General features: G+C 44.9%; 1 protein-coding gene across 4 annotated transcripts in view; it reads left to right on the plus strand.

Annotated features, from left to right (window-relative positions):
- SLC1A2 (solute carrier family 1 member 2) overlaps positions 1–24,942 on the plus strand; it is a 145,207-nt gene that overhangs the window by 105,864 nt on the left and 14,401 nt on the right. For all 4 annotated transcript variants that reach the window (XM_004755983.3, XM_045066022.1, XM_004755981.3 and 1 more), the window contains exons 7-9: positions 3,844–4,077; positions 8,946–9,140; positions 12,839–12,973. In XM_004755983.3, the coding sequence (XP_004756040.1) occupies positions 3,844–4,077; positions 8,946–9,140; positions 12,839–12,973 (564 nt within the window). The remainder of the gene's footprint in view (positions 1–3,843; positions 4,078–8,945; positions 9,141–12,838; positions 12,974–24,942) is intronic.

A 24,942-nucleotide genomic window follows, 5' to 3' on the forward strand; every position in this document is an offset into this window, starting at 1 on the left:
GATCTAAGTGGACTGGGAAAAATGGAGAGTTGTGTTACTTTTTGAGCCTGAATACAGACAACACCCTTAGGTAACTCTTGAATGTATATTTAGCTCTCTGTTGACAGACTCTCTGATTTCTTAGCTCTCCTGGGTTCTGTCCCAAACTGGAAGGCTAGTGTTGCTATTGGAAACCAATAGCATTGTGGGACAGAACCAGAGCGGCTTTACAGCAAGCCTGAGAAAGTCCCTCCACTAATTTCCATCTGAGTGTCTGATCCACCATTGGTCCTGGACTCAGAGTCCTGAATTATTTACCTTAATGGGTTAAGACTAAAGGTCTTGAATCAGTTGGAGCTAATGGAAGTGGTTTCCAGAGGCTAACTAAGTAATATCTGCATTTCATCGGTTGTAGAGCAGATTTTAGCCCTTGAAACACTGGTTTCCAAACACATCAGGAATTACCTGGAACTTGTTTAAAATATAAATGCCCCCTAGGTCAGCTCCAGGAAACTCTAACTCAACCAGTATGTGGTGGGCCTGGCGAATCCACGTTGATACCAGGCAGGCCAACTTGATTGTGAAGCTGGTGTCTGTGAATGCACAGAGACACTGAGGTCTGGGCATGTTAAATTCTGTATATGAGTTTGTGTTTATGGAGTGGAGGGCAGTCTTGGTGGGAGGGAACCTGAAGATGACAAGGGTAGAGATGCCAAGTGAATGGAGGAAAGAATGGTTGATGCAACGGGAAGAAAAAGACTTGACGGGCCAGTCTTAGATTAATCAGTGGCTTTGACCACAGTGCCCAGAGCTGCAGATAAAAGCAACCCAACGACAGTGTGAAAGATATTTTCTCTTCCTACTCTGCAGTCATGTCCTTCTAATTTAGAAGTGGGTCCAGCTATTCCTGGGCACCATTTGGCTTCAGAAACTTACTGGGGCCCTCAGTCTCTTCATGCACTTCAGTTTATGGCTTTGATTGCTTGCTTCATCTCAGGATCTTTGTGTGGTAACCTCGAATCCTGGGCATTTTCCCTTTTTTTTTTCCATGGGGTGTCATTTTCAATGAGATAATTATGTAGAAACCCAGGAGCTCAGAAACTCCAGCTCCTGAGTAGAAGATTAAACCACTCATTTTGAACACAGGTGCAGGGAAGTAATGACCCTAGAAGACACCATTGAGGACAAAGGCTCTTTCCTTCTTCGAGTTAATGCTTATTCCTGTTCTGGAGACCAAGGTGATTCATTCCTGCTCACCATATTTATTTGCCCTGAGACTACCTTCTGGCCTTTGAGTAACATTCTTGGAAACTCACGTTTCTCCTAGTGAGCTGAGTGCTCCGGAGGAAACATGTTTCCTCTCTCTGATCTGTTTGGCTCTGGCTCAAATGTGTTCTCCAGGGGGACAAGATAGCTGGTCTTGCTTGGCAAAGTGCCTTGAAAATCCTTTTTCTCCATTCTGCAAATTGCGTGTCCCAGAAGAGCAGGGAAATCGAATGTCACCCAGAACAGCTCATGTTTGTGTTTTTCTGGACATCTTTAAAGGCTGGTTGGTGCTTGGGAAAGAATTGATCTCGTGGCTTATGAAGATAAATGCTTGTTGGCTTTATGGGAAAGTGCATTGTGCTCAGTTGCTTACAACTTCCTGGCACAAAGGCCTGGCCTCTGAGACAACCCCACTCATCTAAAAAATGTTGTGACCATGGGTGCATCAGGAGAGTGTAAAATGGTGAGAAATTCAAGGGTTTAAGGACATAGCTCCTTCATGCCTGCAGAAACACCCCTCCAACATTGCCAGCCTTCACCCAGGGGAAAGATGTGGAGGCTACAGGCTGGATACTCATCAGGGAAGAGAGTTATTCTAAGGTTTTCACTAATTCTTGTCATTTACCAATCAGCTCTTTCAGAAGGTTCCTCTTGACAAAATATTTTGCTCATAAAAACATCTGCCATTGGATGGCAGTAGTCTATGCGTGGGTTTAGAAAGCCACATTAACTCAGACTTGGCTCTTTAAGAATGGTGGGGGAGAGGACATGGTGTACATGTGTGACCGCAGAATGTAGAGGATTCTTTGGTCAGCAGTCAGACTGGTGCTCACAGGGCTGGGGGCAGGACTTTGACAGGGCACACATATGCATGCTCAAATATGCAATCCTCACAGCAATTCCATGAGGTTGGAGTTAGCCTAAGCTTTGACTTGCACATCTATAAAATGGGACTAAATCACTACAAGGTCATGTGGCTGGGCAAGCTTCATGTCTTAATTGTATATATAATTGTATATATAATTCTCCTCTGCCCACCTCTCCTTTTTTTTTTTTTTTTAAGATTTTATTTATTTATCTGACACAGAGAGAGAGAGAGAGAACACAAGCAGGGGAAACAACAGACAGAAGGAGAAGGAAAAACAGGCTCCCCACTGAGCAAGGAGCCTGATGCAGGGGTTCAATCCCAGGACACTGGAATCAGGACCTGAGCCAAAGGCAGACACTTAACCGACTGAGCCACCCCAGGAACTTCTACCCACATCTTTTTTTACTCAGGAAAGGCACAATTGCAAAAAACAAAAACAAACAGATAAACAAAAAACAACCAGCAAATCTGGTTGGGCTGTCTGTCTCCCTTTGCTGACTCCGTTACCTCAGCAGGGGGGCCTTATCTTGGGACTTCATTTCCCCCAGTCTTTTTCTCAAATATGTTCATAATTCTTACTAAAGTATCAACTTCCCCCTCAAACGTTTTCTTTCCGGTCGGAAGGTGTTGCAGGCCGAACCAGTTTCTGCTTCAACCACTACCAGATTGGGCAATAAAAAAAGGCTATTGCCCAACATGGGAAAAATACACTCAAGAGGAAAAAGAGCACGGTTAGTGCCCTCACGAGTGAGGACAGCAGTAAGTTGTTTCCAAGCTCCCGATCGAACAATAATAAGATAGAAGCATGAAGGAAGTTTCCGTAGAATAAATTGGTATATGGTAAGCTGTCAGCCTATGTACAAAGAGCTCCCATTGCTCATTAAAGGAAAGTGGTTTGGCTGGGGGAGGGGAAAACAACCCTCAGAGAGTCACAGACGCTGAGACTGTTCTCCTACTTCCTGGTTTTGTGGTCTTGGACTGGTCTTAACTTTTCTGAACCTCAATTTCCCATTTGCCAAATCAGAATAATGATACTTTGACTTCAGGGCTGTGGTAAAAATGAAATGAGGTGACGTGTGCAGAGGTCTGACTGTATTGCCTGAGACGCGGGGCAGGGAAGCCAGCGTCCCTGGTAAGACAAGTATGGAAAGAAATACTTTCAGACTGACAAGTAATAAAACCACGTCTCTCTAAATGGACCCTCTGGCTCTGAGGGTTTTCTTGTCTTGGCAGGTCTCTCTTTTTTGCTCCCTCTCTGTCTCTGTCTCTCTTATATTTTATAAGCTTCCTATCGTCCAAGGTAAAAACAAAGCAAATTTACCAACGCCACCTTAGAGGTGGGTAAAACTCTCGTGAGCTATCTGGGGAGCTCAAAATGGATTCCTAGTTTTCAAGGACGAAGTTGGAGGGGAACAGGGAGACCAAACAAGATGCTCGAAGATTCTGTGACTCTCCAGTTTGGTGCTTACCTGGGGGATGGTAAAGCTTGTGTCTGCTCTTCCTGAAAATCACTGGACCCACTGATGAGATTTCAGATGGTACAGTTAGTCTAAAGTGAAGGAGAGCAGCTATCGAATCTTGTGGAATTCCTCCAGTGAAACTCTTGGTCCAGAAATAGGAAGGGTTTTCCTCAGAGGGTGTAGTACATGTAAGGCCCAGATAGAAGTCGTGAATTCCAGAAGGATGTCTTCACTGGTTTTTTTGGTTTGTTTTTCTTTTCTGTTTTCCAGGTACTCTCCCCTGGGTATCGCCTGCCTAATCTGTGGGAAGATCATTGCCATCAAGGACTTGGAAGTGGTTGCTAGGCAACTGGGGATGTACATGATCACGGTGATCGTGGGCCTCATCATCCATGGGGGCATCTTTCTCCCTTTGATTTACTTTGTAGTCACCAGGAAAAACCCTTTCTCCTTTTTTGCTGGCATTTTCCAAGCTTGGATCACTGCCCTGGGTACTGCTTCCAGGTAGAGAACACAAGAAATCACCTTTCTTTCTCTCTGCTCATTCTTTTCCCCTCTCTGCCACTTCCCCTTTGCAAAACCCTTTCATCATAAAGTTCAATGGGAATGGGTTTCACGTATTATTAAAATACTTCTGAAAAAGGTAACTGTTTTGTATTTTTGGCTCCTAGGAACTCAGGAGCCTTCTGATGAACATATTTGCTGATAAGCAACCCTCCTGGAAATATTTAATATTAAATTTCCCAGACGAATGCATGCTGTTTATCTGCCTATCTAATATGGCATATCTAGCATTGGTTTCATTTTAAATATTTTCCAAAAGGATGTATCAGGAGGTTAAGCTATTTAAGAAATTCTCCCACCTGTGATTTGAAAAACGCTATCACAAAAGATCACTCCTTTGGAGTCATTTTTCAAAAGTCGAAAAACAGCTTTTTCATGGCAAATGTGTTCAATGAGATTTAAAAAAAAACAAACCAGAAGTCAGTCAGGTAGGTGTGTGACTTCTGTATGAACTTCTAGTGGACCATTCTGCCCCAGTGATTTTGAGAAAATCGGGTTGGCGTTGATTCAACTTGACATTGACTGAGAGTCTGTTCCTTCTTCGTTAACTAAGTTCCCAGGCATCTGAGGCCAGTGAGGACTCCAGGGATACACAGAGGAAAAAAATATTTTTTTAGATATCTTCTTAGACTGAATTTAGCAAAAACAAACAAACAAACAAAAACAGATACATAAGAAACACCTGGCAATTTAGAATTTCAAAGATTAGAAGAGTTTTATTGTTTCAGCCTGCACTAGTTACTGGTATTTCTGCACAAAACTAAGGGTCATGAAACTAAGGCTGAGGCAGGTGGGAGAGAGGCAAGCCAACTCTGCAACCCCTAGCTCAGCATCATCTCTGGAGTCACAGGTGATAGTCCTTGGTGTCGAGCCTGTGACCATGGTCTGCAGTTGAGATGGCCACTCTGTTGTGACGCAGCGTGACAGTTGTCCCAAGGCTCCTGAGAAGGCAGTCATCTTTTCCCGACAGGCCAATAGTGGTGACCAACTGAGAAACCAAATATATACTTCCATCTTGTACATCAGTGAGATTTTGGTAGAAGTAGAATGTGGGATTTCAGAAGATGCTAAAAATATATATAATCCCGGGGATCTGGATTCTGCCTTCAGTTTCCCAAGATGAAGGGAAACACCCCAAAATTTCTTTTGTCCCTCTTGGTCTGATATATTTCATATGGATAAGTATCTCTATCCATAAAGATCCCCCTCTCTTTGGAGAAAAAGTAAAATCCCCCCCCACCAAACAATATGTTTAGTTTTATATTTGTTTTCTGGTTATGAGCGTAGTGTTTGCTCATTGTGAAAAAAGTCAGACAGTGAGTAGAGTTTTGAAGAAGAAAATGAACATTACCAGTTCTTCTATTGCCCAGGAATAATTAATAGTAACCCTTTTAGTTAATCTTAGTAGTTCTATATTATTCCAATTTGTACCATGTATAGGTGTTGTAAATTGCTATCATCGGTCAACCTATCATAAAAGTTCTGTCAATATGATCTTCCCACCCACTCTTTTTAAATGATATAATAATACCCTGTGGGTGCCACAACACAACCCCACCTCTCCTGTGTGATGTACATGTAAAGTGTGTTTACTAAGCAGGGCTTTGACAAGGATCCTTATAAACACTTTTCTGTAAGTTTGTCTGATGATCCACTCAGGATAATTTATAGAAGTGGAATTTCTGAGTCCAGTGGTAAGCACACTGTATGTTTGAAAACGTACCACCAGCTTGCTGCTCAAAAAAGTCTGTTAGTATAGATCCCCACTAATGGGGTGTGTGAGACTGCCTTTTCCCATCTATTCACCAGCACTAGATATTATCACTTTATTAATTTTCCAATTTTATTGGTGAAAAATGATCTTATTGATTTTGCATTTCTTTGATTATTAGTGAGGGGAAACATTTCTTCGCCTTCTTATTGACCATCCTCTCCTCCTCTATTTGACCTTGTGAATTTTTTGTGATGGTCATTTCCTATTGGGGAATGCGTCCATTCCTGATTGGCTTTAACTCTCTTCATGTATAAAAACATTAACTCATGTATCCCATGTTGCAAATGATGTTCCTCCCTGTCTGGTGCTTGTCTTGAAAATTTGTCATGTTTTTGCCCCTAGAAGTTTTAAATTTGCATGTCATTGAAGTTGTTAGTATTTTCATTTAGTATTTGGAATTTCAATTTTTTTCCTCAGGAAAATCACCACCAAAAATGATAAAATATTATATTTTCTTCCAATGCCTTTGTGGTTTTGATCTTTAAATCTTTCAAAAAATATTATTATCTTTCCTTTGAATGTCTAGACAGTTTTCCCAGTACTTTTAATTAGATAAAGTAAATCCTAAAGGCATATGGATGGCCCAAGTTCATATTTGTATTTGAATCAGACAGATGCTTGGGTTATCTGGCCAAGGCCATGAATGCTAGACCCATTTCTCCTCCTTACCCTGTATTTCAAGTGAATTAATCTTTGGTTAAACTGTGGCTTTTGCCGGGATGTGGAATATCATTTGTTAAAAGAAAACACACTTAAAGAAAAATCTGTGGCATGAGTCACATACTTAGAACTAACTCTGCCATTATGACCAGAGGGAAATAACACGAAGCCTCAGGATGGCCAGGTAACTATTCTTTCTACCTCCTTGGACCCTGACGGAAGGAGAAGTGGAAGGAGCTGACTTCCTTTTCTCAACAGGCTGGTGTCAGGGAGGACTGATGGAAGGGGGCAGCCTGGGACACTCCTCTCTGCATCCTGCTGACATCAGTCCATGCTGTTGAAACTACTCTGGGAAAAGAGAAGAAGACTGTCAAGTATCTGCTAGTTATTATTAGCAATATTTGAAAACTGTCATATGGTCATTGAGGCAGGAGCCAAAAAACCCATGTCAGAATGTCAGATGGGCAAGAAAGAGTTAAAATTCTCAAGTTCCCATTTGGATTGGTTGGGTATATATGAATTTTGAGAATATTTTCATGATTTACCAATTATTTTCTCTGATCTATTTAATTATCTGAAGACCCCTTGATGACATTTTGGGAAAGTGAATACAATAATAAAAATTGACATATTCCAGTCCTCCCAGAAATGTGCTCAGACTCCACCATTTAGAATCCCAGCCACCTACCACAGCTGCCGTTTCGGACTAGTCATGGTGTCCTGCCAACTCTTCAAAAGGGTCCGAAGAAAGGGTGGAGTGAGGGAGTCACATTAAACAGCTGGGACAGCCAACTGGGTAGAAGGTACAAGAGGTCACCAAACATTCATTTCCTCTACCTAAGACCAAGAAGGAGGCATGAGACCCCTGGCCTGAAATCACAAAGAATGTTCCCGTAAGATGACTCTGGTTTCCCTAAGATTATTATTGGGAGCCTGTGGGTCAGTGGTTTAAGAAGATGCCGACTGAGGCGACCCTAAGTTTAGAATTTCCGGTTTCTGTTTCTGAGTAAGCCCTGCAATCTGCATTTTCTATAGCTCCTCTGAAGCCATAGAAAGCTTCTCCCACTCGGAGAAACGGAGACCTCTGGCAGAGGTCTATGTTAAGCTTGGCGGGAACCCTAATTCTGACTAGTAGAAGGAAGGAACCGGGACAAAGGTTGTCAATGAATGATAGAAAAAAGTATGTCTGCCCTCAATTCAGTTTGCTAAGGTTTGAACAGAAAAAAGGCCCCAAAAGAAAAATATAAAACAGGACAAACCCTAAAGAGAACAGGCCACAAAGCACTCGCATGGCAATTCGGGTGTTCCACGTTTCTTTCCATATTACTTAAATTTTGAAGCAAATCCACCCACCCCTCCCACATGCCTCTCTCCACATGGAAATAATATTTTGGCCGTCAGTGACCCTTATCCTTACAGGTTTCTTAATTTAAAAGACACACGAACATGTCAGGAGTTCTGGCCCTTGAGGCTGGGTCATGTGGTGACGAATTCCTGTCCCAGGCCTGGCATGATAGCGGGGGAGTCACTCCGTCCACACTGAGTCCTTAATTAGCTACAGAGCACATGCTTTTTGCTCTATATTGTTGCAAAGACTGTACAGTTGGCCAGTGACCACGTATTAGGGAGTTGGACTGTCTCTGAGGGTCGCTAGTGAATTTCTAGAAGCTCAGGTTCAGGCTAAATGGTGTTTAACATGTTTGTCCAGCATTCTGAAAATTAGCTCAGGGCAATTCCCAGAGGCTGGAGGCAGCCCATGTAGTCATCGTATTGGAAAGTGTTTCCAGCATGAGATTATGGGTCATTCAAAAATCCCTCTTTCCACTTCACTGTTGACAGCTCATTGTTTTCTGACATGCTGTGTTTTTTTTTTTTTTGCAGCTCAATGAATGTGGGTAATCAGATGGTCTTTAACATTTATTTATTTATTTTTTTAAAAGATTTTATTTATTTATTTGTCAGAGAGAGAGAGAGAGAGAGAGAGTGAGCACGGGCAGATGGAGGCAGAGGGAGAAGCAGGCTCCCCGCCGAGCAAGGATCCCGATGTGGGACTCGATCCCAGGACACTGGGATCCTTGGTCTTTAATATTTAATATAAGAGGGACACACTGATCAAAGGAACAAGAATTTAAAGTTCTAAGTAGATCTCAAAAACCAACAAAAAGAGCTTGCTACTTATGAGCATCTTAATAAGACTGAATTTGAAATGCCAAACAGCTGGTCTCTAATTGGGCTCTGGGCACTGTTTTTTTCATGTCACCTTGCTTGATTGGAACAAAGAACAAACACTTTGTGATGGCATTTCAGTTTGAGTTTTATCCTGCTTCTCTAAAGCAGATATAAACTCTTGTGTCTCTCTCTCTTGGTTCCTTAGTGCTGGAACTTTACCTGTTACCTTCCGTTGCCTGGAAGAAAATCTGGGAATCGATAAGCGCGTGACCAGATTTGTCCTCCCAGTCGGAGCAACCATCAACATGGACGGCACAGCCCTTTATGAAGCAGTGGCCGCCATCTTTATTGCCCAGATGAATGGTGTTATCCTGGATGGAGGCCAGATTGTGACTGTGAGGTGAGTGGAGATTGGGTGGAGGAGGCACTGAAATGACCTTTTGTCCTCCCCCCTTCCACACTAACTCCATCTGATGGGGCCGCTTGAGTTTCAGGTCCCCTGGTGGAAGAATGATGAAGGAAATAACACGGAATGGGAGTTACTGGCAGTCTCAAAGGGAAAATATTGTGACAGGAAAGAAGCAGGCTCATACTTAGGCCTTCTATTTGTATTGCACATGTGAAATTGGTTTGGAAGTTTGGTATGACGTAATTTTTAACAATCCTGTGATGTTGCAAGGCAGTGATTTCTACACCCATTTAATAAATTGGGAAGCACAGGCTTCCAGCCGCAGGGTGGTTGATGAAGGCTACCCCATTAATGAGCCAGGAGGGCTGTAACAGGGGCCAACATCAGCTGACTCTGACTCCACTTTTCCTTTCTTTAAAATCTGTTCCCTTCAGCATTTCAGAGGGCGATGGCAGAAGTAACGAAACACTGGAAGGAAGGGGTTTTTCAATACAACAGAAACCATTTTATTACAATTAACTAGCAAATTTAGATACCTGTGTTTTACTAAATCTATTTTTACCCTATGTATTCATCCTTGAAAAAATTTAGGAAGACCGCTTTCCCAAGAGATCGTTAACAATGCATTGCTTCTCCATAAACTTACAGATCACACTTATTTGCATATGCTAATTTCTCGAATGCTTATAGCCACGCTGTGAGGCACGGACTTGTCTTAGCTCAGGATGCTATAGCAGAATACCACAGACCCGCAGGTGCTTAGACAACAGACATTGATTTCTCATGGTTCTGGAGACTGGGAGGTCCATGATGAAAGTGCTGGCAAACTCAGCTCCTGGTGACTGTCCTCTTCCTGGCTAGTGTTGTCCTTCTTGCTGTTTGCTCTGGCCTTTCCTTGGCAGGTGGAGAAAGAGTGAGCAAGCTTTTGTAGGTCTCCTCTGATAAGAGCTAATCCCCTCATGAGGGCACCACTCCCCCTTACCACTGCCCGCCACCCCCTCCCCCAAGGCCCTGCCTCCAAACACCATTACCTTGGAGATTAGGGCTTGGGCAAATGAATTTGATAGTGGGGAACACAACTTAGTTCATAGCAGCACTATGGGGGGGCTCAGTTTCCTCACTGGGTATATTGGGGACATCCTAGGGGGTTAAGAGTATTATCCCTGGGACACAGTCACCTGTCAATAAATGTTAGCTACTAGTATTATTGCTATTAGTGATGCTCAATAGCATTCAGTACTTCTAGAATACGAAAGAAGAATGTGACGGTGGTGTAGTGAATGCCATGATGTCACTCAGGGAAATCATGCTTCAGATCCCGGTGTCACGTCTTCTGAGTCACGTGGTCACAGAATGCACATAAGACTGCCAACGTCTCTTGCTTTAAACTCAGAGACCAACAAAAGGAAAAAACCCTCCTTTTGAAGCCAAGTGAGATGATTTCTGGTCCCTGAATTCTTGGCCCTGATGGCAGCCACACTTCCCACCAAGTTCACACCATTCGATGAAAACATAAGAGACGGGAGGACCGACTGCTGACCAATGACTGGGATTGATTAATGCAGAGTTTTCAGTGTTGGAGGGATCGGGGATGGGGGCATCAGGGGCCCACACGACATCGGAATCAAGCAGATGAGTGTCCCAAGCCCAGCAGATGGCAGCCAAGCAGTTCGATGTTTCTCCATCCATCCGGTTCGTGGTTTCCCCCATGGAGAGCAGAGGCAACCATATGTACCTTGCAGGGTTACTGTGAGGCTCTGCTGTGACAATGTGTGTGTCATGCTCTGTACCGCGTCCAAGAACCAGCCCTGGAGAAGTGAGCCAAGGAGCGGAAGGATCGGAAAAGCGGAAAGAGAGAGAGAGATGGAGGAGAGATCACTGTCCCCAGGAAGCGGTTGCAGGCTGAAGGGAGAGTAGGGGACCAGCTTCCAGGAAGAATATCCTTTATAGGCTTGTGTCTCACAGCCCAGAGGGGCCCAACCATGGGGCCGCAGCGCAGAGAGAAGTGTAAGAATGACTCATAACAGAAGCAACTGATGTAAATAAAACGGCTGAGGCCTTGACCGTTGGAACTTGGGAAGTCCCCCTTTCCTGGTGTTCTATCTGTGCCAGGGAAACGGCAGAGAATTCCCACCTTCTAACTCTCAGGGCTTTAGGGAAGCTTTTATTTGCGAAGTGGCCTCACCCTGCCCAGACTTTCTGATAACAGGAACGGTTCACATTTACTGGGGGCTTGCAATGCATCAGGCCTCTTCTCTGTGCTTTCTATTTATTAGCTCCTGATGACGCTTTCTTAAAGATAAGGAAATCATGGCACAAGGAGGTAAAGTAAGTTGCTCAAAGTCCTGTGGTTAATAAGTGACAGAGCTGGGATTCGAATTCAGGTTGCTCCTTTCCATAATCTTCATCAATACCCACTCTATACTCTAACCTCCCATGACCCAGAAGGATCCAAAAAAAAAAAAGGGGGGGGAGTTCTTTAAGCCTTGGTAGCAGCGCCACATTGACAGGGACAGGAGAAGAGTACAGATGGGTTCTGTCAATCCCACCAAGGGGAGGTGTCCAGAAGGTCACAGGCTTATACCTGGGAGGATGGCAGTATGGGAAGACCAGTGCAAACCACAGAACCTCCTAGGATCTTCCTGTCCTCAGACATATGATTAGGTAAGTTCAGGTCCCTTCCCCATGGTAAGACCCAGGATTCTGTGCTTGGTCACAGCAATGGTCTGAGTTCAGTTAAACCAGTTTAGAAGTCTGACTCTTAGTTTGGAGCTGGACGACCTACTCTAGAAACTCTAGCTTTGTCTAACTACAAATAAAGCACCCTCCTTTTCTTCACTGGGCCCACAAAAGCAAGTTGGGAATCTATATTTTCAGAAGCATCTTTCCATTTAGAAATGACAACTTTCAAAAATGGCCTCAGAAAAGAGGAGGAAAAAGCGACTGCCCTTTGCTGGACCACAGAGACCCCCTGGTGTCTAGACAGGGCACTTGAACCCTAGATTGAACCCTCTTCCAGAGACAACTTCAAGATGGTGCTGGGTGTGCTCCTGGCTTTGCAAAGGATGAGAGGCTTCAGAAGGAAAACCTCCTGTTATTGCATTATCTCTCCTTGGCGCCTTCTTTCTGAATAATGTATTTTCCAGCCCATGGTGAAATGTCCAGGCGTCTGAAGCTTAATGTCATTTGGAATCTGTTGATTTGTTCCCCCGATGTTCACTCAATCAGGTCTGGATATTTGCTATTCTGAGTTCTCATGTTAACATTGGCAGTAGCCTCCTCAGACTCTTGCCACGGAGTCCAGATGTCTCTGGGGCTCCCAGAGACATAAAGGCGTAAGCAGAAATGAATGCAGTGGTATTCCCATGGGAGGATTAGGGTGATTTGTTTTCCTTCTTTATTATTTCCCGGCCTGCTTGAGAGCCACACTTACCTTAGTTGAGCCCTGTGATATGTTAGGCTAATTGGCTCTCCTGCCGAGCATACAGCTACAATCCCTGAATTTATAAACTTCCACCACAGCTGCATAGAATCCAAGAAGACCCTAATTCCTGGGTGCTGGCACTCTAGATTACTCTGTTCTTTGAGAAACAAAAGAAATTTTATGACTGCTGGGAAAATTGAAGCCAGGATTGGCCTTGCCAAGTCCTCTTTCTCTTCCCCTGACCCAGTCTTCTCTGTTCACTCAGCCTCACGGCAACGCTGGCCAGCGTTGGTGCAGCCAGTATCCCCAGTGCAGGCCTCGTCACCATGCTCCTCATCCTGACGGCTGTGGGCCTGCCGACAGAAGACATCAGCCTGCTGGTGGCCGTGGACTGGCTTCTGTAAGTGCCTGCCGAGGGGGCTGGGCTGCGGATGTGAGTCCAGCCTCCTGGGGCTCGACCAGATGCAAGGTTGCAGCCAAGGTCTTTGCAAAACCCCATGACAACTTCTTCCCTCCCTTCCCTCCCTCCTTCCCTCTAACATTTACTGAGTGCCCCATTGGGAACCAAAGGTGAAAAAAGCATCTGAGGATCTCACAGTCCAGTGGAGGCATCAGATAAATTACAATACAAAGTGAAAAGTCCAGCAATAAGGAACCCACCACGGATGCACAGGGGGGTCCCTGGGACATTAGGCTGAATGAACAAAGCACAGAGAATCCCATTTTTACGAAGCTGCAGGAAAGGCAATATAACCTTGGCAATAAAAAGAGATCAGTGGTTGCCTGGGCATAGACGGGGTGAAGAGACTAATTGGGAAGGGGCACAAGGAAATCGTTTCGGGTGGTAGAAATGTTTCATAGGCACAGGTACACACAGGTGTCTACATTTGTCAAAACTCATCAAACCATACACTTAGCTTGAGTACCTATTACCATATGTAAATTATACTTCAGTAAAGTAGATGAAAATACCTCATGTAGGGGCGCCTGGGTGGCACAGTCAATTGAGCATCTGACTCCTGCTTTTGGCTCGCATCATGATCTCAAGGTCCTGGGATCAAGGCTCATGTCAGGCTCTGCGCTCACCGGGGAGTCTGCTTGAGATTCTCTCTCTCTCTCCCTCTGCCCCTCCAGCTATCACTGGTGTGGTCTCTCTTTCTCTCTTACTCTCACTCTCATTGTTAGTGTATAAGAAAGCCACTGATTTCTATACATTGACTTTGTATCCTGCCATGTTGCTGAATTGTTGTATGAGTTCTAGTAGTTTGGGGGTGGAGTCTTTTGAGTTTTCCATATATAGAATCATGTCATCTGCGAAGAGAGAGAGTTTGACTTCTTCATTGCCAATTTGGATACCTTTTATTTCTCTTTGTTGTCTGATTGCTGTTGCTAGGACTTCTAATACTATGTTGAACAAGAGTGGTAAGAGTGGGCATCATTGTCGTGCTCCTGATCTCAGCAGGAAGGCTGCAAGCTTTTTCCCATTGAGGATGATATTTGCTGTGGGTCTTTCATAGATAGTTTTGATGAAGTTCAGGAATATTCCCTCTATCCCTATACTTTGAAGCATTTTAATCAGGAACGGATGCTGGATTTTGTCAAATGCTTTTTCTGCATCGATTGAGAGGACCATGTGGTTCTTCTTTCTTCTCATATTAATTTGTTCTATCACATTGATTGATTTGTGAATGTTGAACCATCCCTGTAGCCCAGGGATGAATCCCACCTGATCATGGTGGATAATCTTTTTAATGTGCTGTTGGATCCTGTTTGCTAGGATCGTGTTGAGAATCTTAGCATCCATATCCATCAGTGATATTGGTCTGAAATTATCCTTTTTGGTAGGGTCTTTGCCTGGTTTGGGGATCAGGGTAATTCTCACTCTCACCCTTGCTCTAAAATAAAGAAATAAATCTTAAAAAATATATAGTGTGCAATAAAAGGATTGTACTAGAAAGAGGCACCCACCCCAGTCTTGGATGGAAGGGCAGAATGGGGGAATCAGGCAATAATGAACATGGTGACTGAATTTGCCTGGGCACCAGATACCAGCCATCAAGCATTTTACATCTTTCACTTTCTAACAACCCTGAAGGTTTGGTATTATTACTCTTGGTGTATAGATGAGGAAACTGAGGTATAGGGAGGCAAAGTGACTGAGAGTGAGGAAAGATTTGAGTCCAGTTTGGCTTGGTTTGGGAGGCTGCTACATTCTTCATCATGGCTGTATTCAAGCTTCTGAAGGCAGTGAGAGCTGAGCTGAATTGTAACTGGTAGGTAGATATAGACAGGGAAGAAAGCAGGGCATTTCAGTCAAGGCCAAGGCCCGCCTGTGCAAAGGCACCGAGGCAGCAAACAGTGTGAGGACCTATGAGTGGTTTAGTAACACTGGAGCACAGAGTGGGAGGCAGGGTCTGGTGAAAGGTGGGGCAAAATGGAAACCCGGCATGGCCACGCAGAGAAGTTCAAACTTGATTGTGTCCACATAGCTCAGCTACCTTTCCCAGTATATTTACCAGTGAAGGGCATTTTCATACTGTAAGACACTCACTGCCCATTCACAGGGCAAGTCTATCCAGATGGCCCCCAACAGGGAGATGGGAAACAATCCTTGCTAAGGACCTACTCAGTCTCTGATGTTCTGTGAGGTATACACTGATGCTTCCTGTCTAATCTTGGAGCTAAGCAACAGAGGTGGGGATGCTGTTGTTTTCAATGTCAGGGACACAGAGGTCCAAGGCCAAAGTGGCCACACAGTTTTTTTAAACTGCTCTACATGGCAGGGGCAATTTTTCTGACATCTATTGGCATAGATTTTAAGAGCCAGAAGTCACCTTTAATGCTTTTGAGTTTCCTGCATCTAAAACAACAATTCCTTCCCCCTCCCTTCGCCCTTCCAAAGGGAAAAACACGCCCGTGACTGAAGGGAAGGACATCTGGAAAGCTGGAAGGAAGACTCACCTCTCCACAGAGCTTGCCTGTTGTTAAGATCTAGGTTAGAATAGAGAAGTGCTCCCCGGACGTAATCTGTACACCTCGGGAGGGCTGCAAGGGTGGTCATGATCTTCCTGACGGGATCTTCATCACCAGGGAAATGCTCTGAAAGTACCTTTAGAGGGAAGGTGAAGAGTAAGAAAAATAGCCTCATTCTCTGTCCCTGCTAGCCTCACTCAGGGCCTGGGGGTGGGTCCTCTGTGCTAGCTCCGTTGTTCTGGGAGCCTGTGCTGGCCCCAGGGCAGCTTTTCTCATGGCGTCTGTCCACGAGGAGAGGCGGTCATCATGGTGGCCGAGATTCCGCAGTGGTTTATGGGTGGAAGGATTGGGAGGGAACAGGATAAAGGAGACAAAGGAGTGGGGTGGACTTTGCTGGGAGGAGGACGAAAGGGAAGTGAGGGCATTGGCAATACTTTAGGGTCAGTCGGAGCTCAATACATGTGTGCTAAATTTCACCACAGAGTTGTTGTGTGATAACCAAGGGCCTTTCCACGCAGGAAGAAAGACTGAGGAAACTATTGAAGTGACCTGTGCTTCCCCTGTGACTTTTGCTTCCTAAGTCCTGTGCTGCTTGGCTCCTTGAACCCCCTGAAACGGTGGACTACTCTTGCCTGTGTGTCTACATTACCTCGTCTCTTCTTGGGCATGTCTGAGGCCTGAAATCCACCATTAGAGACTGATCTTTTTATAAAAGATCATTATAGAGATAACCTTCCCTCATGATCATGCAAATGCCTTTCTTTGAGTGAAAAAATCTGGAAATGAAGAAAGGGAGCTGGTACTTGGTGGATTCCGCCATGTTCTTTACATGTGGTAATGATTAATCCCCAAAGAGCCCTAAGGAGTGTTTCACAGATAACGAAACCGGGAATCAGAAGAGTTAAGTGTCTTGCCTATGGGCACAAGAGAGCTTGGGTGGTCAGGTCAGGACCCTTTACCACTACCCCCATCCCCGACACAACTTCCTACTTGACCAGGCAGATCTAGTAGTGGGCAGAAAGGAGAGAGGTGCTCAGTCAGAAAGGTTTAGGGAAGACAGACCTATTAGGGTCACCCCCAGTTCCACAGAATAGCCAGGGAATTTTTCGTTTGACCTGTTTTTTTTCCTCCTCCCCAGACTAAAACAAAACATCAGAAAAGCCTAAATGGGGACAAATGGGGTCCAGTCAAGGTCTCTGCTACTCCGAGAATTCAAGCCCTCCAGCCATTGTGGGCTCTGGGCTTCTTGGCAGTCATTTGCTTCCAAGCCTGTTGGATGAGAGCCATTTCATGAAACGTCTAAGACCCTACCCACTTCTGACCTAAATACTAGCGAATGGAATAGGAGGGCTGGGTCCTCCCCATCACCCCACACCAGCGCTCACATGTTCGTACTTGCGCCGAGAGCAGGGCGTCCTAACTCCAGGGCAGGAACGTGCCAGCAGAAGGGAGTTGGCTGAACCCAAAACTGATGATACATTTGGATTAACTATATTGATGAAACTCTATATGAGAAAACTCAATCCCAGGCTGGCGTGGGAAGGAAGGTACAAATGAAGAGCTGTCTTCTAGCTCTGGGGTTGGATCTCAGGTGTGGGAGGGGCTGGGGGTTCTGTGCCCAGAGAAAAGAAAGCAAACAGCCAGGAGCCCTGGATCTGAGCTCTGCACTTACTCTTTGTGCGACTTTGAGCAAGTTACCTTCCAGACTTCAGCTCTGTCATGTGAACAGTGAGAATAATGACTTGTCAGCTTAAAAGCAGAGTCTATACCCCATGCCCTTGAGTGCCCTACTGGTTTTAAGACCTGGACTAGGATTCTGCGGGTGATGGATGTTTGTATACAAATAAGCCTGAACGTTCCTTTTAAGAAGAGGGAAAAAAGGGAGGGTGGAGGAGCCTGGGAAAATGTGTGTAGGGGTCTGTAGCTAGGTCAGATCTGCTTTGAATTAGTAATGGTGGCACATTCTTGCTCACCAGCAAGTGGAGCTCTGGAAACATACTCTTGGTCATGAGCTCTGTGGCCACTGGGTGCCTGTTACAGTGTGAGTGGGGAGAGGGGGAAGAGGTGACACAGATGTACAGGGGGAGGCTGGCCATTCCCTAGCGAAACAGTCGGTGGTGGAGGCGGGGGGGGGGGGAGGCGCGGTGAAGTAGAGAAAAAGAAAAGGTGAAGGGATTTCTTTTTTTTCCTCTCCAGGCAAAGCTTGTAAGTTCTCATAACTCTAGCAATTTTTCAATTTAAAACCAAACAAAGCCTGCAGTGACATTTAATGTGCCACAGTGTTTGCCAGCTGCTGGAGACTGGCCAGCCTCATTACTGCCCGCCAAGCCCTGGATGCTTTTCGATGGGCAGGCTTGGCTGCTCTGTAAATGTCATGGTGAAAACGAAGATTCTGGGCCCCGAAAACTGCCGGAGTCCTCAAACACCGGATGGGTGGGGCTGGTAAAACCAGAACCTTCCCCAGGGTCCAAGAAGCCCTTTGTGTCAGGAATCCTCGGCACCTATTTCTAAGAGAACTCGCTGACACCGCTGTATCTTGGAGGGAAGCAGGAAGGAACCAGTACCAGGAAGAGGTAATAAATAACCAGGTCTGGCCACAGGCGGCAAAAGGAAAGCAAAATACAGTGAAACCCAAGGGGATCCATGACCCACTTATCACATAAGATTGCTGGTGAGATCGTTTCTGGGGACAGATTTACTAGCTGGGGGACAGAGTTGAAATTGAACTTACTAGGGAGACTTACAGCCTCCCTCCTGCAGGGGAGCTCTGAAGCTCCCTGTTAGCATCCCTCCCTGGAGGGATTAGAGCAGTGATGCTCAAGCTTGAGCATGCGCCAAGATCTCCTGGAGATTCCGGAGGTCTGGAGTGGGGACCAAGAATTAGTATTGCCAGTGATTGCCAGTGATGCAGGCCAGGGACCTCACTTCCAGAAGCCATGGATTAGAGATAGGGAAGGGAGAGTAGGGGTCCCTGATTTGGGGATATCAGCACTTTGATTCTTTTTCAAGCAGGGCTTCAACTCATGACCCTGAGATCAAGACCTGAGCTGAAATCAAGAGTCGTATACTTTACTGACTGAGCCATCCAGGCACCCCTCGGTTCTTCCCTGAACACCAGTTGGCCGTTCTCGCATCTAGTCAATAAAAATGATGGAAAGGACTCAGGATACTGATAACTCATACTCAGCAAGTACCTTTTTAATATTAGACAGTATTCTAAGCACTTTACTTGGACCTGTTTAAAAGTTGCCCCAAATCATGAGGCAGGTAATGGTATTATCCCCATTTAACCATTGAGGAAACGGAGGCTCACAGAAAAGTAGCTTATCTTGATTTAGTGCATGTTGAATGGCTGATCTGGGACTCAAACCCGGATGATCTGGCTGTTCCTTGAGGGTCTGGGCCTATCCACCTGGATTCTTGTTCTCTTACTTGAGACACATGTATGCACATATACACACAGAACTGGTTGAAGCCCTACTCCGTGTCTGGTGGAAGAAGAAATGAGTTCCTACATCTGCCATAGCTCTGAAGATTCTAGGGGCGTATGTTTAAATATTTGCTTTGATTTTCCAGTCCCATGGAATTCTCTCTACGTTACCCATTCTATGTCGACCCTAGGATGGGTTGTGACCCTTTCTCCTAAGTCCTTCCCTCTCCTGACAAAGCGTCCCTGGCTCAAGGTGGTGAAATTACAGATCAGGGGTGCGGTGGGGGTGGGGTGGGGGTACAGTCATGCACAGCAAAATCACTTTTTAAAGTATCACAAAAGAAATATGGAAAAACAAGGGGAGGCACAAAGCTCAGGAGAGTGATAAGATGAAAAAGGGAAAATGTCCCTTTATCTACAATTGAATCTTGAGTTTAGTTTCACTGAAGTAATCACTTAATAATTTCAGGTAGCTTGGAAACAACAACTTAATATGAGGCACCCCTTTTCTTTTAAAAGAAGTCCTTCAGTGCCCACCACCCCCCTCCTGGTCTCCTCTCCCTGCTCTATTTTGCCCTTCGGTCCCTGTTTCTCTGTGCCTTGCTCTTCCTTCCACCTCTGTGTTCGCCCCCAGCAATCAGGACACCTCTGTGGTTTTTGTAGGCAAGGTAATTTAGGCTGTCGGCATCTCCTTCCTCCTCCCTCTACATCTTGCCCTGGCCCCAACTTCTCACCACCAAGACAGCCAGCCAGATATTTGCCAAACAAAAAGATACTTCTCTTTCTAGAGTTTTTCCATCCTCTTCAACAACCCATCCCTGCCCTTTCTCCCTCACATGCCTGCCCACCCGCCTCCCTCCATCTTGCCCATGTCACCAACCGAGACCACGTGGTATCAGCACTCAAGGAGCTGGTGGTCTAGTAATGGGGACAGATGTGGTCAAAAAATCCCAGCCGAGTTGTGCTAAGTGCAAAAAGAGGAGTGTGCAAGACTTGGTGGAGGAAACAAAAGAGGAAGTGGTTTACTCCCCTCTTCACTTGGACTCCTGAGGAGGAGAAGGAGGAGAAGGAGAAGGATGAAGAGCCCGACTGGGTTTGTGTCCCATGCACTGTGAGGCCTTTTATATGCAGAGTTTGGCAGAGGCCCCCTTGATGACACATTAGCGTTCAGGACACATTAGCACTTACTATCTTCTCAACATGCTTGGAGGGAGGGGTTATTTCCAAAACTGACAAATGAGAAAGCTGAGTAGGAAAAGCTACGTTTCTTGCCCTGCCGGAGCTGGGATCGCAGCCCGGGCTCCCATCCAAGGTTCACGCTCTTCCCCAGTGCTTCGGCAGGCCCTCCTTCCCTTCTCATCCCCATGTGGCTTTAGCCCTCAGATGGTTCGGGTCGTGCCAACCTTCTTAGGTCTGGGGCCTCAGTGACCCCTCTGCCACACTGTGCGCTCTGCATTCTAAGAGGCAGACATGGTGGTTTGTGTCTGAATGCTAAGTTGAATCACATGAAATTGTCAATGTTTGGCTTTAGGGAACTGTCGAAATGGCAATTTCATATGGCTCAGTCCAATACAAGGAACCAGATAGATTTTGGGTGACCCTGCTCCCTCGGCTCTGTTAGTTCATGAGAACCAGGACTGTCCAACAATTCTAACACCCTCCTGCCAGAGGACTTAGATCAAGAGATAGAAAAGAGAGAAAAAGGACCGTGGCAATTGTCTTTCTCCCAGGGAACCAGACCGGGTTTGTCAGTATGAATAAGGAAGGCAAGCCCCTCTCTCATCTTTGGTGGCCCCAAAGCTAGGGCACCTGTGGTGGTGGATCCCCTTCAGCGAACAATTCTGACCTCCCCTCCGTCTCCTCTTCATAGTTCTGACACACAGTGTCCAAACCCAAGGATAGCATCAAGCACTCTAAAATTCTTTTTACCAAGTAGCCTTGAAGTACTTGAGGTCAGCAGAGTTTCTTGAACAGTCAGGACTAGTTGTGAGACAAAACGAAAGTATTCGCCTGTGGAGAAATTTCCACGTGGGAACCGCAAACTCCCATATCCTACTTTTAGCTAGACTTGGACTTCCCCAGAGTTGGTCAGACATTCCCCTGGTGGCCTCTGCAGCAAACTAAAAATCCTATCTCCTGTCTCCCTCCATCTCCCTTTCCCTCCCTTCACCTTCTCAGTCAGTTGCCTCGAATACGTTGATAACAAATAATGGCGCCACTTTCTCTTTCTCATTCAGTTTTCTATCCATGGTGAGCCATCTTCTCTCTCTGCCTCTGGCTTGTACCTGCCCTGGCTGGATCAGTAATGGGCTTCTTTGTCACTAAAACCAAGGGGGCACTTTTACTCTTCTTACCTGACCTCTTGGCTGTAATTGATATTCTCTACTACACCCTTATTTTTGAAACACGCTTCCCCCCAACTCTTCCATTTTTCTTCCATCCTTGCAGACTCTTATGCCTGTGCACATTTTTTGACTCTTGGTCACCCTCAGGGTCCAGACAATACTGCCTGCTCTTCTCACTCTCCATTCCCTCCAACGATAAACCAAACACACTTGTGGCATCCACCCATCGCCTCTTTAGGTACCGACTTCTAACTCTCTATGTCTCTCCTGATAGTCCATATTCCCAACCACTTGTGGGACTTCTCTTCTTTGCTGGCTCCCAGATTTCAGGCCCAGTATGTTCCAGCTGTATTGAGAACATTTCTCATCCCAACCTTTCATATCCCATACATATGGTGGCACTGTTCACTGGTTGCCCAAAACCAGAAACCTGAGAGGAACCCTTGACTTTTTTCTCATTTATTCTCTATAACCAGTCAGTCCTCAAGTCCTGTAATTCTGTCTTATAACCTTCCACCACATCTTCACTAAGTGGGTTTTGCTCTTTCAGACTTGTTCTCCTTCAGACCGTTCTTCATACTGGAACAAGCATGGTCTTGCTCTCCAGTGGCTCCTCATCAATCTTGGGATAATGACCTGACTCTTAAACTTGGCTGACAAGGCCATACATGATTTGGTCAGTTCTTACCTTCTGCCTCTCATCCCACTCATTTGCCTCCTAAATGCTCTTAGGTGTTCTTATCCTAAGAACATTATTTATTTCACATTATTTATTTCTTTTCTGCCGCTTTGTCTCAGACTTATCCTTAGAACCAAAGTTGAGATACTTCTACTCAAGTCTTTCCTGGGGCCCAAGCATAGTTAAAATGTCCTACCTACAAAATCCCATAGCACCCACCACTTATTCCTACAAGAACATTTATCTCACTCTATGGGGGACACAGAGAAGTAAAGAGAGTGTGGGTTCCAGGGGGAAGAGGAAGCATGGGAAGGGCTTTTTCTTGTTCTTTGTTGCCAGTGCACTGGACATAATGTCCTGCCCACACTAAGATGCTCATTGTACATCTGTTGAATAAATAAAATGAACAAGCAAAGAACTCAACAAGTATTAGAGTCTGCGTTCTCTTCTTATTTCCACAAAGCCATTTGGATGCTCTTGTGCTCCTGTAATCAATCTTTAATGAGTTCTTAAGGCATGCCGGATGTTTCTTGAGAGGTGGTTTGCTCTAGGTAAGAGAGTCAGAAGATCTGGGTTAGGGTTCTAGCTCTAAATCTAGGGCCCTTCCCATCCTGATTTTAGTGTCAGACATCAGCATGCTTTGGTTCTACTTGATCCCATCTTCATTCATTCCTGGCCTGATAGCTATTTCCTCTGGTCAGTTCATTTTCCAATTCAAGGAGGCCTGAGGGTATGGGAGAGAATAGATTTTCTATTCTGAAAAGTCGATTCAGTGGCTGCTCTGGAGAGTTGGGATCTGATGTCAAAGAAAGTCAAGGGTTGAGGAAATGAGAATTTGTAAACTTATATCACCCATTTGGGTGGCAATGGATTTGTTAAACTGAAAATTCATTAACCCTTGAGCATAGTGTCTTGTGTTTTTGCCTATATGATGGGGGTGATGGCTCTTCCCAAAAGGGGAAAGAGCCAGCATATAATGAATATTCACTATGGGTCAGGAACTGGTTATATCTTCTTGAAATCCTATAAAATAGGTATTTTGCCTGCTTGAGAAAAATTCTGGTAGGGGAAGTGACCCAGGTTTTACAGTTAGGAAGTGGCGGAGCTGGTTTCAAAATCAAAGATGTCTGGCTCCAGGGCACTTTGCATTGTGGATTCTGGAAGCTCAGTGCCTGTGCTTGAATTTGGTTCTGTGACTTTATTAGGATGTGTAACTTTGCAAAGTCCCTATGAATTTTCATTTCTTAAATATGAATACTAAGTTTAGAAATTCCTTAAGAAATTGAAAATAGAACTACCTCTGACCCTGTAATTGTACTACCAATATTTACCCCAAAGATTCAGATGCAGTGAAAAGAAGAGCCATCTGTACTCCAGTGTTCATAGCAGCAATGGCTACGATCGCCAAACTGTAGAAAGAGCCACGGTGCCCTTCAACGGACGAATAGATAAAGAGGATATGGTCCATATATACAATGGAATATTATGCCTCCATAAGGAAGGATAAATACCCAACTTTTGTATCAACATGGATGGGACTGGAGGAGATTATGCTGAGTGAAATAAGTCAAGCAGAGAGAGTCAATTATCATATGGTTTCACTTACTTGTGAGCATAAGGAATAACATAGAGGACATTAGGAGAAGGAAAGGAAAAGTGAATTGGAGTAAACTGGAAGGGAAGACAAAGCACAAGCAACTGTGGACTCTGAGAAACAAACTGAGGGTTTTGGAGGGGAGGGGAGTGGTAGGTTAGGTGAGCCTGGTGGTGGGTATTAAGGAGGGCATGTATTACATGGACACTGGGTGTGGTACATAAACAATGAATCTTGGAACACTGAAAAAATTAAATTAAATTAAAAAAATACTTCTTGCAACATTTGTAGAGAGATTAAACAAGGTAATACCTGTAGAGCATATTTCTAGACATATTAAATGTGATATATCAGCTGTTGTCCTCATCACCACCATCACCATCATCAGCATCATCTCTACCACCCCTGCCTTCAGTTCATCTGCTTGCCAGTAAGGTAGATCCTTTTGGGCCATGATATAAATGGGTACTCAGAGAATTCCTCTTCACCTGAATGCTCTTTGGAATTTAACAATTGGTCAAGGATGTTGGGTTCATGGCTCAGGACACATGCCGGGTGGAACTGAAAGTAGAGTTGAAACACTGCAAAGGGGACCAACGCTATGTGATGGATAAAGAACTCAGCGGGTTAGCTGGGAGGCCACCGTAAGGATTGTCCTGCAAATAGAGTTAATGTTTCTAGGGGGAGATGGTAGCTTAACTCTGCATGGTTGGGCATTCTACCCAAGTGCTGCCAAAACAGACTTCAATTGACTAGATAAGATTTATAGTAATATTTAGAGTACACATCATCGTGTAATAACTAATGTTTTGTGAGCTCTTGCTAAATGTCTCAGAGAATTCTGTGCTAAGCACTTTGTTATCTTATTTAATCTTTGCAACAACCCAGTGTTGCAGACATTTTTATTATTTTGATCTCACAGGTGAGGCCACTAGGGCTCACAGTTAAATGTTAAGTATGATCAGTGTTGTCCAGCAAGTAGAAGGAAACGCTGGCATTTGAATCCAGGCTGTCTCCAGACGTATATATCTTTTCTTAACTATCATCATGAATACCTTCTCATCCCTTCACTCTGGGTCTTCTTACCAATCTTGGCTTTATGGTACTTAATTTTGTGGAGGACCTCAAGCACCAGTATTCATTTGTGTTCAGACTCTATTACCCTGAGGCAGATTCTCCAAAGCAAAAGGGAGGAGAGGAGCATTCTCAGATGGAAATATGCTCCTGAGAGCTGAAGTCGGGTTCTGATCTTTATTTTTGCAGGAGGAACATCTTTCTACTTGAAATCAGAGGCTGGCAGGCTCACAAGCTCCTTGCAAGGAAGCCAGGCCAGATTCCTCCTGGAGTG

The sequence above is a fragment of the Mustela putorius genome, unplaced genomic scaffold, assembly GCF_011764305.1.
Source record: "Mustela putorius furo isolate JIRA1106 unplaced genomic scaffold, ASM1176430v1.1 tig00003859_pilon_pilon_pilon, whole genome shotgun sequence".
Taxonomy (NCBI): Eukaryota; Metazoa; Chordata; class Mammalia; order Carnivora; family Mustelidae; genus Mustela; species Mustela putorius.